Source organism: Carassius carassius, chromosome 1 (genome assembly GCF_963082965.1).
Source record: "Carassius carassius chromosome 1, fCarCar2.1, whole genome shotgun sequence".
In the NCBI taxonomy this organism is placed as follows: domain Eukaryota; kingdom Metazoa; phylum Chordata; class Actinopteri; order Cypriniformes; family Cyprinidae; genus Carassius; species Carassius carassius.
Genome location: NC_081755.1, coordinates 21,375,896 through 21,388,091, shown reverse-complemented (window position 1 = coordinate 21,388,091; position 12,196 = coordinate 21,375,896). Strand labels below are relative to the sequence as shown.

The window sequence follows — 12,196 nt, the reverse complement described above, 5'->3', positions numbered from 1 at the left end:
ATCATTAAAGCTCGTTTCCGTGCCCTTATGTCGAAGACCTACATGAGCACAGCTGTGTTTGAATATATAGATCGGATTACCAAAATCATCTGTTTCAGCTTTTGGTTCCAACTTGTCTGTACACTAGCCAACTCGAAATATGGAAATGTAATAAATGATATCAGCAGACTTGTCAAACAAATTAGGATGCAACAGGAAAGTATGTACTGCAGCTCGGCCATCCAGAAACGACGTCTTCGTCCCAGAGTTCGTCTTGCATCTACACACACAATAGAGTGGCTCCTCAGAGGCATTAGTGGCTAGTTGGGGAATTCACTGAATTCAGAGTGTGACTCGAGCACAAGCCTCAGTGGGGCTCATGGTGGGGGACTGACTGGCGGTAACCGAGGTTCAGGCCTCACTACCTCCCTCCGTGCGCCTGGTGGTGGTGTGAGGAGGGCTGTCCGTCCAGGTCATTCTCCACCACTGATGGGAAGCCTTCTTTCTCCACGCAGTCGGCCAGCACTTTGAGCACCAGGCGCAGGCGGCGGTCCATGGCCTCCAGGTGGGGCTGGATGAGGACGGGTGTCAACTGGTCCTGTAGAAGCGATTCCTCCATTAGAGAGCTCAGCTTGAACTCCTCTTTAGCCAACAGCTGTAGCCGCAGATACGTCGACCTCTTCACTCTGAGAGAGAATGGTACAAGGTATAACTCAGCAAATCAGCTAATTTGTGTAATTAGTGTACAGGGCTCTATGCAAATACAGATGGAATTGTAAGATCCAGTTATGAAAATTTAAAGAATAACGTTGAATGTCTGGAAACTTGAAGGCCCCGTTACACTAGTGCATTTTCGTTTTAAAACGGCATTTTAGAATTAAAACGATCCGCGTTTACACTGGCATTTCAGCTGCATTTCAGAAACGATCTCCGTCTACACTACATAACCGAAAACGCATGTCACGTGACCATTCATGCATACCGAGCATGCACGTAAAGTCAATAATGAGCATGATTAATGTTTATGATACGGTTACACAGTGGGCAGCCATGCCATCACTTTCGAAAGTCTCTGTTTTGGTCCGTTTACACTGAAATGCAACCCCAGAGTTTTCAAACCCAAACGAGGTCTCCAGCATTTTCAAAAGTTTCAGTTTTCAAATGTGGAAAACGTCGGAGTAGTGTCAACGATTACGCAACAGTTATGCGTTTTAAAACGAAAACCCACTAGTGTAAATGGGGCCTTTAATCTCTAGAGCTGCTCGCTTTATAAGCATTTCATTAGATAAAACATTCGTCAGATAGATACAAACAAAAACTCAAAGGTCTTCATGACAACCCATCAAGTTAAAAGTTGCTTTAACTTGAAGTAACCAATTGAAATCTGTTACCATTGTACAATAGAAAGTACTTTTCACAATAATAATAATAATAATAATAATAATAATAATAATAATAATAATAATAATAATAATAATAATAATTAAAACTTTATTATTTAAGGAATAACACACAACGTTTCTTCCATGTTTTCATTTTAATTGCCAACTTTTGGGACTTTGTTTGCCAAAAAATAAAAAGAATTGATACATTTTAAAAGATGAGTTAAATTGTTAATGTTTTACGCCTTTATTTTATCACCACCATTTGGGATAATATTTTTGTATTATAATTTCAGAAATATTTTAATAGACAACAACATTTTGAAATAACAAAAATAAACATTTCATAGGGTCTTATTATTCTAAAATAAATAGATAAACCATTATGGTATAAAATAAAATAGGTTTCATCCTTCAAATGTAATTTTGGTGAAACTTTAGTTTAAGGACCAATTCTCACAAATAACTAGTTGCTTATTAGCATGTCTATTATTAGCATATTGGCTGTTTATTAGTCCTTATAAATCACATATTCCGCATGACCATATTCATCCCTAATCCTGCCCAACACCTAAACTTAACAACCACCTTACTAACTATTAATAAGCAGCAAATTATGAGTTTATTGAGGCAATGGTAGATAATAATAGATAATGGTTTGTTAATAGTGAAAATTGGACCTTAAAATAAAGCGTGACCATACTTTTTGTTAAACTTTTAGTTAACTATTGTTAAACTCATATGAGCTTATGATAAATATTTACATTTATTTTAACCATGAAAAAGGAAAATTTAAAATCAGGAAAAATTTAAGCGAAAAAAGTGAAACTTAAGTTCCAATAGAGACATTCAGACAGAACCCATTTTTGCACAAGCGAGCAGTACTATTAAAAACATTTTATTTTTACTGGATTCATTTTAAATGGGTGCCAAATGAGCATTTTTAGAACGTGCTGTGCCTGAGATTCTCGAAAGACAAAAGGTGTGAGTTCAATAGACAACTGTCTAGTGAATGTTTGCATAGAAAAATAATGTGAAAGTAGTCAAGTGGAATGCAAAATGTGTTTTGTGTGAATGGCCCCTTTAGCCACATGCAGAATGTTAGCAACAAAGTGGAGAGTACTACGATCAGAATTATGCAAATTGGAACACAGTCAGTGTTTTTTTGCAGCCATTCATAAAGATTGTTCTAGCAAGAAAACATCAGCCACAGGAAATAAATGTAAATGTGCAATAAAGGACACAGCTAGAATAACAGTGCACAGCAGACAGGAGGATGTGGTTGTGTCTGTGCTATACTGAATTACTGCACTGCAGTCACTCTCTCAGTTGGGAGGCTATTGCCTCAATTCAAGAGATGTCTGAAAGTGGAGAAAAACAATCTTACCTGCAGCACTGAGTCAAAGGGACCAGGATGGACATTTCATCATGTGAATGCTTTCCAAATCTGTGGGGTAAGAGAGAAACAGAAGTTAAATGTCTGATATATTTAAATGGTTCTCTGTTGAAAATTTTTATTTAATGTGTACTTCAAATCTTAAAAGCATGTAAAAAAAATGTACTTGTAGATAATATAATATTAATGAAATAAAACGCCTTAAAGAGAGTCACTTAAAGAGAGACACTTTCATGACTGTTATATAAAAGTTAATAGTTTATATGTACTAAATTACAACTTTATTATTACAAATGTATACTTACAAATACATGACATAAAATTTTCAATAGAAATTACGTTAGTTCACAATAAAGGTTTTTTTTCAGTGCATTCAGCAGTTCACTTTTACACTTTCTTATTTCAAAGACAATAAAAAAAAACCTACATATAAATATATACTTGAGTCCTACTTAATGGCTCAGAAAGTACTATAAAGTTCAGCTAAGTGAATCTATTCCACATTTAAAATATAATACATTTTAATTTAATTGCTATTAACATGCAAATAAGTGTCTGACTTCATTACATTCAATTCACACTTCAGTATATTCTTTTAAAGTATATTACTGCCATAATAAGTACTCCTTAAAGGGGTCATATGATGCTTTTTTAAAGATCATTATTTTGTGTTTTTCGAGTAACAGGATATGTTGACATGCTTTAATGTTCAAGAAACACATTATTTTTCTAATACTGTACATTATTGTAGGTCCTCTATGCCCCGCCTCTATCAAACGCATCATTTTCTACAAAGTCCCTCCTCCTGACAAGCACAGTCTGCTCTGATTGGCCAACTGACCCAGTGCATTGAAATTGGCTGAACACCGTAAACACTCGTCAGAAATGTGACATCCTTTTCCATAATCGCAGGCTTCATCTTTCAAAATAAATGTAAAGACAGTTAATAATATCATTAGTTTTACCATCAGTTCAAGCCTGAAAGAGGAACAGAGTCTCGTGACAGACACAGTGATGAAGCTCATATGTGTGTGCAGAACACAAGCCATGGACGGTTACGAAAGCTGACTCCACTGTGTGACCCTGTCTCTCTCTCTCTCTCTCTCTCTCTCTCTCTCTCTCTCTCTCCCACATGCGTGCAAGACAGACACACACAACGAGCAAAACTCTGCATTTGAACGTTCAATAGCAAATACTAAAACTAATAACAAAACATATTTACAGTAGCTGATTCAGAATCACCAGATTGTCGTAGCAAAGTCAGAATGACCTCCTCTCCTAGGTTCATGAAACAGTCGTCCATTAAATGCGATGATGTTCTGTTGTAAGTAATCTTAAAGATTCCTAAATGCATCTACTTTCAGAAGGCCATATAAAGTGCTTTTGCTTTCTCCTAGATATGTTGCTTCAACACTAACTGAGGTTACTGAAACCAAGCCTTCTTTCTTTGTGTGAACATTTGGACAACATTACACAAATATTCACACATAGTGATGTAGACGTGGGGACGTTTTTAAACGAGCCGTTTTAGGGGATGTGGGGGAGTCTTGACTTTGATAAAGAATATCTCTTTTGATTTGAGACTTTAGTTTTTGCAACTTTACAGATCTTCTTCATGCACCAAGAGCTTGTAACACTCCAAAGAGAAAGGACAAATTGAAATGCATCATTTGACCCCTTTAAAAGTATGCTAAAGTGTTCTTTGTTTTTACTAGGGCAAAGATGCTAAAAAGCTCAACAACCATTTCCAACATACTACACTATAACTTAAAAGTTAGAATTTGAAGAGCTCACCAAATTGTATATTCAGATCTTTATTTAAGAAGAAATAAAACCCTTCTTATAACACGGACACTTAAATCACTCTCTGTTGTTGTCTTACATATCTTACATTTTACAGTTATATTCATATTTATCAGTATAATAAAATGTATTATCTTCATCCTGCAAAACCACATTTGTAACACAAGTAATAGAAGAAAAGCAACTTCAACAAAAGTACTGACATATAAAGAGTAGTCCTCTATATAACTTCATGACAGGACCTTGCAACTTATTTGTAGCAGTACAACCCCATCAGAAATTCAGTTCAGTATAAATCTGACACAAATAGAAAAAAATAAAAGTCAATTTTAGTCAGGATTTAGATAAATCTGGCATTGAGAGACCTATGGCTCTACACAGCAGCCTACTTCAGTAACAAATGTAGAGAATGAAAAAGTAGCCACTTCAGTTGGACAGAATGTCAGTTTAATCAAAATCCTTTATCTGTGCGAGCACCTGTGTGACTTCTACCCACTGTGAGCCCTTCAACGGCACACATATTACACCCTGAGCCATGACGCTACACGAATCTGACCTTCCACTCAACATCTACATATTCACGCCTCTTAAGATAGAAACACTCTGTTTCCATGGTTTCGGTGTTAAAAGGAAGTGGCTGTGGAGTCGTGTGGAGCTTTGAGGAGCGAGGTGTGAAGGACGGTGAGGACGTTACACTAAAATAAAAACGGCTTACCCTCTGCCGTTGTCCAAATGAATAATGAAAGTCTCATTTCCAAACTTCTCAAAAGTCTCGTAATGGTGGCGATCCATGTTGCCTGTTCAGTGCGCAAAAGGAAAGAGGGTGAGTGAAATACAGGAAGATTGATGTGGGATGTTGAAGTAATGATAAAAGGTAGTCCATCCTTTCTTTAAGATAAACATGTAAAAGAACAACCCAGTAAATTTGATTTTTTATTTTTATGGTAAGCCTTTCTCTGCAAGCTAGGACTGCAAGATTATGACAAAAATCATAATTGTCGATTATTCCCTTGAAACTGGAATTGCGATTAATAATTACGATTATCACAATTGACACTGAATGATGTTTATACCATTGTTTGATGCAACTGCATGTATTTTTATATGAAAATAAACAAGCTGAAAACACTTGAACTGAAAAAACTCTAAGTGCTTTTCTATAGTTTTAAGCCTCAAATGTCAACAATACATCGGATTGGTTTCTTCTTTAAATTATATAAAAAGTTAAAATACGAATGATATTATAATATTACACTAAAACTAAAACAATGGAAAAACCGTTAAGATAACATGTAGACAGAAAAAAACATATCTTAATTAAGCGTGCAGAATAACATAAGTGGACTTAAAACGACTAATTGCCGCTTTGAATGATTACGTAATTGTAGCATCCATAATTGTAATCGCGATTATAAATTTGATGAATTTCGCAGCCTTACTGCAATCTTAAGAAAAACAAGCTGTTCAGATTTCGCTCACCCTGCGATGCATCATAATATTACCACCCCTTAATCTGCAAGTTCCCACCCACAGCGCCGCCATTGTGTTTTTACAAGTGAAAGTAACACCATAGTGAAAGTTCGGGCAAAGCATGCTAACTGTTCTGTCTTAGCCTGCACTGATGATCACTTAGAGTCCCAGCCTCAGAGTAGACAGTGGATTTATTGATTTGTTAACTGTATATTAAGCTGCTGCCTGCCACACAGATCTAATATAAACATGTGAATTATTTCCCAGCTGTTTACCTTCACAGACATAACCGACTGTTTTTTGTAACGCGTGTGTTTTTAACATAAACTTGTGTGTATTTGACCGTTTAAGTGCAATAAGACATGAAAGAAAACTTATAAGTAGTTTAATACTCACATGTCGTGCATTTACATAATTTGCATTTAAAGGGACATGCACTAAAACTTTGTGTATTTGCTTCCACTCAAAATAGGCTTTTTCAAAATTACATATTAAATGATCTGTGTGGTATTTTGAGCTGAAACTTCACACACATTCTGGGACTTACATTTTTATATTGTAGGCTAAAAAGGGGCATAGTAGGTCTCCTTTAAGTTATTTTCAACACATTCCAGTTCTGCAGTTGATAATTTTAGTCGTATTAATGTTGACACTTAAAACTGTTCAAGTTGACACTTGAATCAGAATCTATATTTATCCACACACAAGTAGGGCTGGAGGAGTTGGTTTCTAAGGTGTTCACACAATGGCCTCACAGAAAAGCACCAGGAGCTTTTTGATGAATGGGGGAAATTCCCTCAGATCAACCGGAGGTTAACAGCCTCCCTCAAGGGCACATGGCTCATGAACAGATCAAAAGACTGAAGCTCTAAAGACACATCCAGAGATCACCCACAGACTGCTTTTAATCTCACAACTGTGAATTTATATCTTGCAACTGTGACATTATTGAAATTGAGACTTCATACTTAACATAGTCGTGGCTTTATACATTTGTCTTTATACTTCTAGTTGTGACTTTATATCTTGCAGTGTGACTTCATCTCAGAAAGTGACTATATACTTTCTTTTATCCAAAATTGTTACTTTATTTCTCAGAATTGAGACTTTATATTTTTCTAATTATGACATCTGAAAGTTTACTTTATTTCTCAAAATTGAGACTTTATCCTAAAAGTTAGTGACTATATATTTTGCAGCATGACTTTATATGCTTTTTATTCCACAATATAATTTTATCTCACAATGTGACTGTTGTCATATGTACAACTTTTTTAATTGTCTTTATCTATAAAGATTGTGACTATTTCTTGAAATTGAGACTTTGCATCTTACTACTGTGACTTTAAATCTTGCAGTGTGATTTCTGAAATGTGACTTTATATCTCACATTGACTTTTTTTATCTTGCAGTATCTATATTTCTTGCGATGTTACTGTAAATCACAACTGTGACTTCTGCGCAATTCTTTTTATCTGACAAGTGTGACTTTTTTATAATCTAACAGTGTGACTGTTTCTTGTAATTGAGAACTTATGTCTCCCAGTTGTGACTTTTAGCTTGCAATGTCACTTTATATAATCACAATATGATCTTTTTAAATCTTGAAGTGTGGCTTTATATCTCACAGTGAGTTTTTTATTTCTTGTAATGTGACTGTATATCTTCCAACTGACTTTCTCACGATAAAGCTTATATCTCACAAATGTATTTCTTGTATATGACTTTATATCTTCTTATCATGATTTTATTTCTCAAAATTGACTTTATACCTCCTAGTTGTGACTTTATATCTTGCGGTGTCGCTTTTTTTATCACAATGTGACATTGTTTCTTAAATTTGCAACTGTATATCTTCCTATTGTGACTTTATGTCTTAAAACTTGACTTTATATCTCAAAATTGTGAATTTATTTCTCAAGATTAAAACTTTATATCTTCTAGTTGTGACTTTATATATAACAGTGTGACTCCATCTTACAATGTGACTTTATATCTGCCAGATGTGAGTTTATCTTGAGATGTTGAGACTTTATATCTCAGTGACATTCTTTAAAACCTTGCAATGCAACTTTATTTGCTTGCAATGTGACTTTATATCTCCCAGCTGTAATTATTTTCAGTTTGACCAGCCTGATCTCACGGCAGTTCATACATATTTTACGTGCTGGCTAATTCGTACAAATTAATATGGCCTCACACTTACAAATACATAACATTTTTGCTAAAACTTACATATTTTACGAGTTGCAGAATTTGTATGAATTCGTACAAATTACCTACATTTAACCCCGCCCCTAAACCTACCCATCACTGGGGTCGAGTGAGGTCGTACGAATTTGTACGAACTAGCATCCTCATAACATACATACAAATTAGTTGTGAGATAGAGTTGGTTTGACTTATCTTAATGTAACTGCATATCTCATACATTTGACTGTTTATAATCTCAATTTTCTCAATTGACTTTATATCTCACAGTGTTTCTGTTTAATCATTTTCATAGTTCATTGGCCATATTAAGCAATGTGACTGGCTGGCTATTACACAGCTTCCAGGAGACACAATACACAAGTTTTTATTAGTTGCCGCAATAGGGATATGTAGTCACAAAGTTGCATCCAGTGAACTGTGTCTCTTTCCTGGGCAATGATGGAAAATGTTCAATTTTACATAAGACTTCATGAGTCTACACAAACATTTAATTAAAAAATGCAAAAACGTCAAAATAAAAGTAACCCTGGAAATAACTTCCTGGAGTAAAAAATAATTTTCTCCCCAGTTTTCCCCACTTCTAAGCAAAATTGTATAAACACGTTTTAAACATGTTCAACACTTACCCATTAGAAAGTCAAAAATAGTCATGTCCATGATGTCCAGGAGTCGTGTGCCTCGGTCATATGGAGGGGTCTGTTTGACTTCATCACAATAGTCTGGATCCACTTCCCACCTTACAAAAGATAAAACGAATAAGAAACTCACTTCACCTTTAAATTTGAGCTGCATTTTGTCCCTTCTTATATATAACACTACTAGCGTACAACTGCCATCTCAAACAGGATGGCCCATTGTTTTATTGCACAGATAGGATTTCTCTGAGAGTAAGTGAGAACCGCAGTAGTCTTTTTTGCTGATAAAGCCAGACTGTAGTTTAATGAAGATATGGGGTGTTGCGTGGAGACCTGAGATAAAGTGGACAAAAAGAGCTTACTCAGCTTTCTTGCGTTTGTGGTAGGAGCGGCGCCAGGGGTTCCTCCAGGTCTTGCGCTTAGCTAGTGCCAAGTCAGGAAGAAATGCAGCCAGGGAGCCCTCGATCTGGTCGGGCTTCCCACATAAGGCATGTTCTGTGGAGCAGTAGTAGGAGCACTCGCCATAGAAGCAGATGTTGTTGGCTGCAAAGGTGAGGAAGAAATGGTCTTAGAAAAGAGAAAACTGTTCTTGGGGGTTTTAAAATGGACCACCAGTCAAGCGAAAGGAAAAGTCCCTCTGGAGTAACATGGGGTTAAGTGTCTTTAAGTACACAATGGTAATAGCTCATTGATTCCCCATTACTGGGTTTGAACCTACAACCTTTCGGAATCCACAGATATTTAAGTCAAGTTTAATATAATGTGAAGCTGTTTTTCACTGATTTTTAATGAATAAATAATCTTATCTTTTGGTTAGCACTCATAAAATGAAATAATAATAAAAATAATGAATTATATTTATGTACATTATTACAGTACCTAACAATAAGTGCATTTTTGTAATAATGTCAAATTAAAAGTTTTACTTTAAAGTACATTTTAAATCATTAGGCTTAAAAATCATTTGTCTTGTTCTGATTATTTTGATGTGTTGACTGACCTACTAGAGCACATGCAATGTACTTGTTTCTAAATAATTTAAACACACAACATACAAGTCCAATAGAAATAACATTAAAGTATATTTCAGTTGATCATAAATGCTTGTCAGTACATTCAGCTACACCTTAACCTTATTTCTGCACAATTTAAGTATTTATGAAAATAAATATGTATTCAATTCTACTTAAGTGGATCAAAAGCACTCTAAAATTTAGCTTATCGCATTTAATATAAATTTAACTCTAATATATTTTCATTTAATTGCAAAAAACATGCAATTAAATGTCCAAAAGCAGCCTTTCTCAGTTGGCACATACTGTATGTGTACAGTATATCATCATAAGCCATACTTTTCACCATCATGATGGTAACCAAATTTGACAACATGCTAACTATGGCAATCTTTTGTGCAGCAGCCTTGTACACAGTGTTACAGTTTGAAGAAGATGTTTTTGAAATAGGTGACTTCTCCAGATGTGCCTTTATGTGATGAAGGATGTCAGTGATCCAAAATGCTCGCATTCACCAAGGGCTCATTAAACGCTGCTGTTTAGCCAATGATGAATCATTGTGTATAACGCCTTTTTCAAATGTTTCCTGACATGGCTCCCCGGGGGAAGCGGAGCCCTTTCACTCGCTCCCACAAAAACACATTTGTCATGAAAAGAGGAGGCAGAATGCTAATGATAGCCCTGCAGAGAAAGAATATGGCCAATCTGTGTGCCTCATCCGAACACTTATAGCATCTAAATATCAGTAATTTGGTTGCAAAACTTGCTGCACGTGTGTTATTGCATGCTTGTTATTCCCTAATTAAAGGCTGTAATTAGCCTAGCATCTTGGCTGGGTGTCGTTAGCTGGTCTATGGCTGGTCTACTGCACACTTTTTGTGCTAATATTTGTCACAGTCTGTAACTGGTTAGTTTAATGGCTCTTTATGAACCTTTTAAACTGTTAAAACAGGAATAAGCAGTCGAAAATACACATAGCAAGATGCCAACATGCTAATCTATCTAAATGCTAACACTCTGACACCACAGGGAAGTTTGTCATGAAACTGAATGACTGTCTGACTCTCAGAAATGTGGATTTTCCCATTGTCTGAACTCTATATGCGATAGAAGCCAACAAACAGGAGGAAGCATGGCCTTATGGGTAGAAGAAAAGGCCCTGTGGAAGCCACTCATACCTGGGGATACGAAGAATGTCCGCCAGAGCTTTTTGTCACGGGTCACGTCTCGGATCTCACGTGTCATGTTCACCAGCCTGCCGGCCACCGGGGGAACTCTCCGGAAATCCAGGATTCTGTGTGCCACAAACAAACAACATTGTCAAATGATTCATTTTCAATGCATTATCAGATACAACACCTGTGGTGTTCACAGGCTGCTTTGTGAGAACAGTGACACCAGACATTCAATCTCCTGCCGCATTCAATAATGAGGAAGCAAACAATAAAGAGCACAGAAAATCCATACAATAAAGCCATTTCTAAAGTGGCTGGGTAACGATTTTTTCTTCAAGGTGCTACTGCTAAGCAACTGAGCCCACTCTTTACTCACTGGCTTTATGACACCTCCGTGATTGCTCTTTATTAGACTTTTATTGGCGTTTTAGCATCTGGCCACACACCCCAGGATATAAATGCCCTCTAGATTCTCTCTCATTTTGTCTTTCTTGTGTATTTGTGTTGGTCAAAAATCAGAATTGACTCTTTTTCAATTATGAGAGAGTTTTTAATTAAATTGGCCACCCGCCTCACAAGAAGTTGAATTAGAATAATTGGGAGAAGAAAAAAATACGGAATGCAATTAATTAAATAAATTAATTAATACTAAATATAAATTCAGGAGTGCCAACCGATAATTATGAATAAAGTGCTTCATATGTTGTGTGTATGATAATATATTTATATATAGTAATTGATACTGAAAAATAAAACATTATTATAAACTACACTAAGAACAGTTAGATGATTTTCCATATTTTCGATCATTCAATTTCAGTTTAACTTCTTAAGATTCAAATTGTAATTACAATTTAAATTTGCATCCTGTTTGCAATTTCAACCCAAACAGAGGAACTGAACTGTAATTTAGAATTCTTTCTGAATTCAGTTCTGAATGGTGGACACGCATGCTGAAAGGTTTGTTCATCTCTCAGTCTTTGTCTGTGTCCAGTGGGCCGCCTCAGAGAAAATCCCACATCGTGTGGTGCATGGGCTTCTGGTCCCTGGGAGACAGAAACCCAAGCCTTTGAGATGAAACCACTCAGGGGTTGCAAGTTGCAGAGTCACTCTGGACGCAGGCGACAAA

The 12,196-nt window shown here is 36.0% G+C and overlaps 1 protein-coding gene across 2 annotated transcripts in view; it reads right to left on the bottom strand.

Annotated features, from left to right (window-relative positions):
* Positions 1-98: 98 nt before the first annotated feature.
* The window catches only part of LOC132141434 (extracellular serine/threonine protein kinase FAM20C-like), a 55,282-nt gene continuing 43,184 nt past the window's right edge, over positions 99-12,196 (bottom strand). For both annotated transcript variants that reach the window (XM_059550946.1, XM_059550937.1), the window contains exons 5-10: positions 11,071-11,186; positions 9,242-9,422; positions 8,871-8,980; positions 5,276-5,357; positions 2,749-2,808; positions 99-665 (exon numbers count right to left, since the gene is read on the bottom strand). In XM_059550946.1, the coding sequence (XP_059406929.1) occupies positions 401-665; positions 2,749-2,808; positions 5,276-5,357; positions 8,871-8,980; positions 9,242-9,422; positions 11,071-11,186 (814 nt within the window). In that variant the 3' untranslated portion in view covers positions 99-400. The remainder of the gene's footprint in view (positions 666-2,748; positions 2,809-5,275; positions 5,358-8,870; positions 8,981-9,241; positions 9,423-11,070; positions 11,187-12,196) is intronic.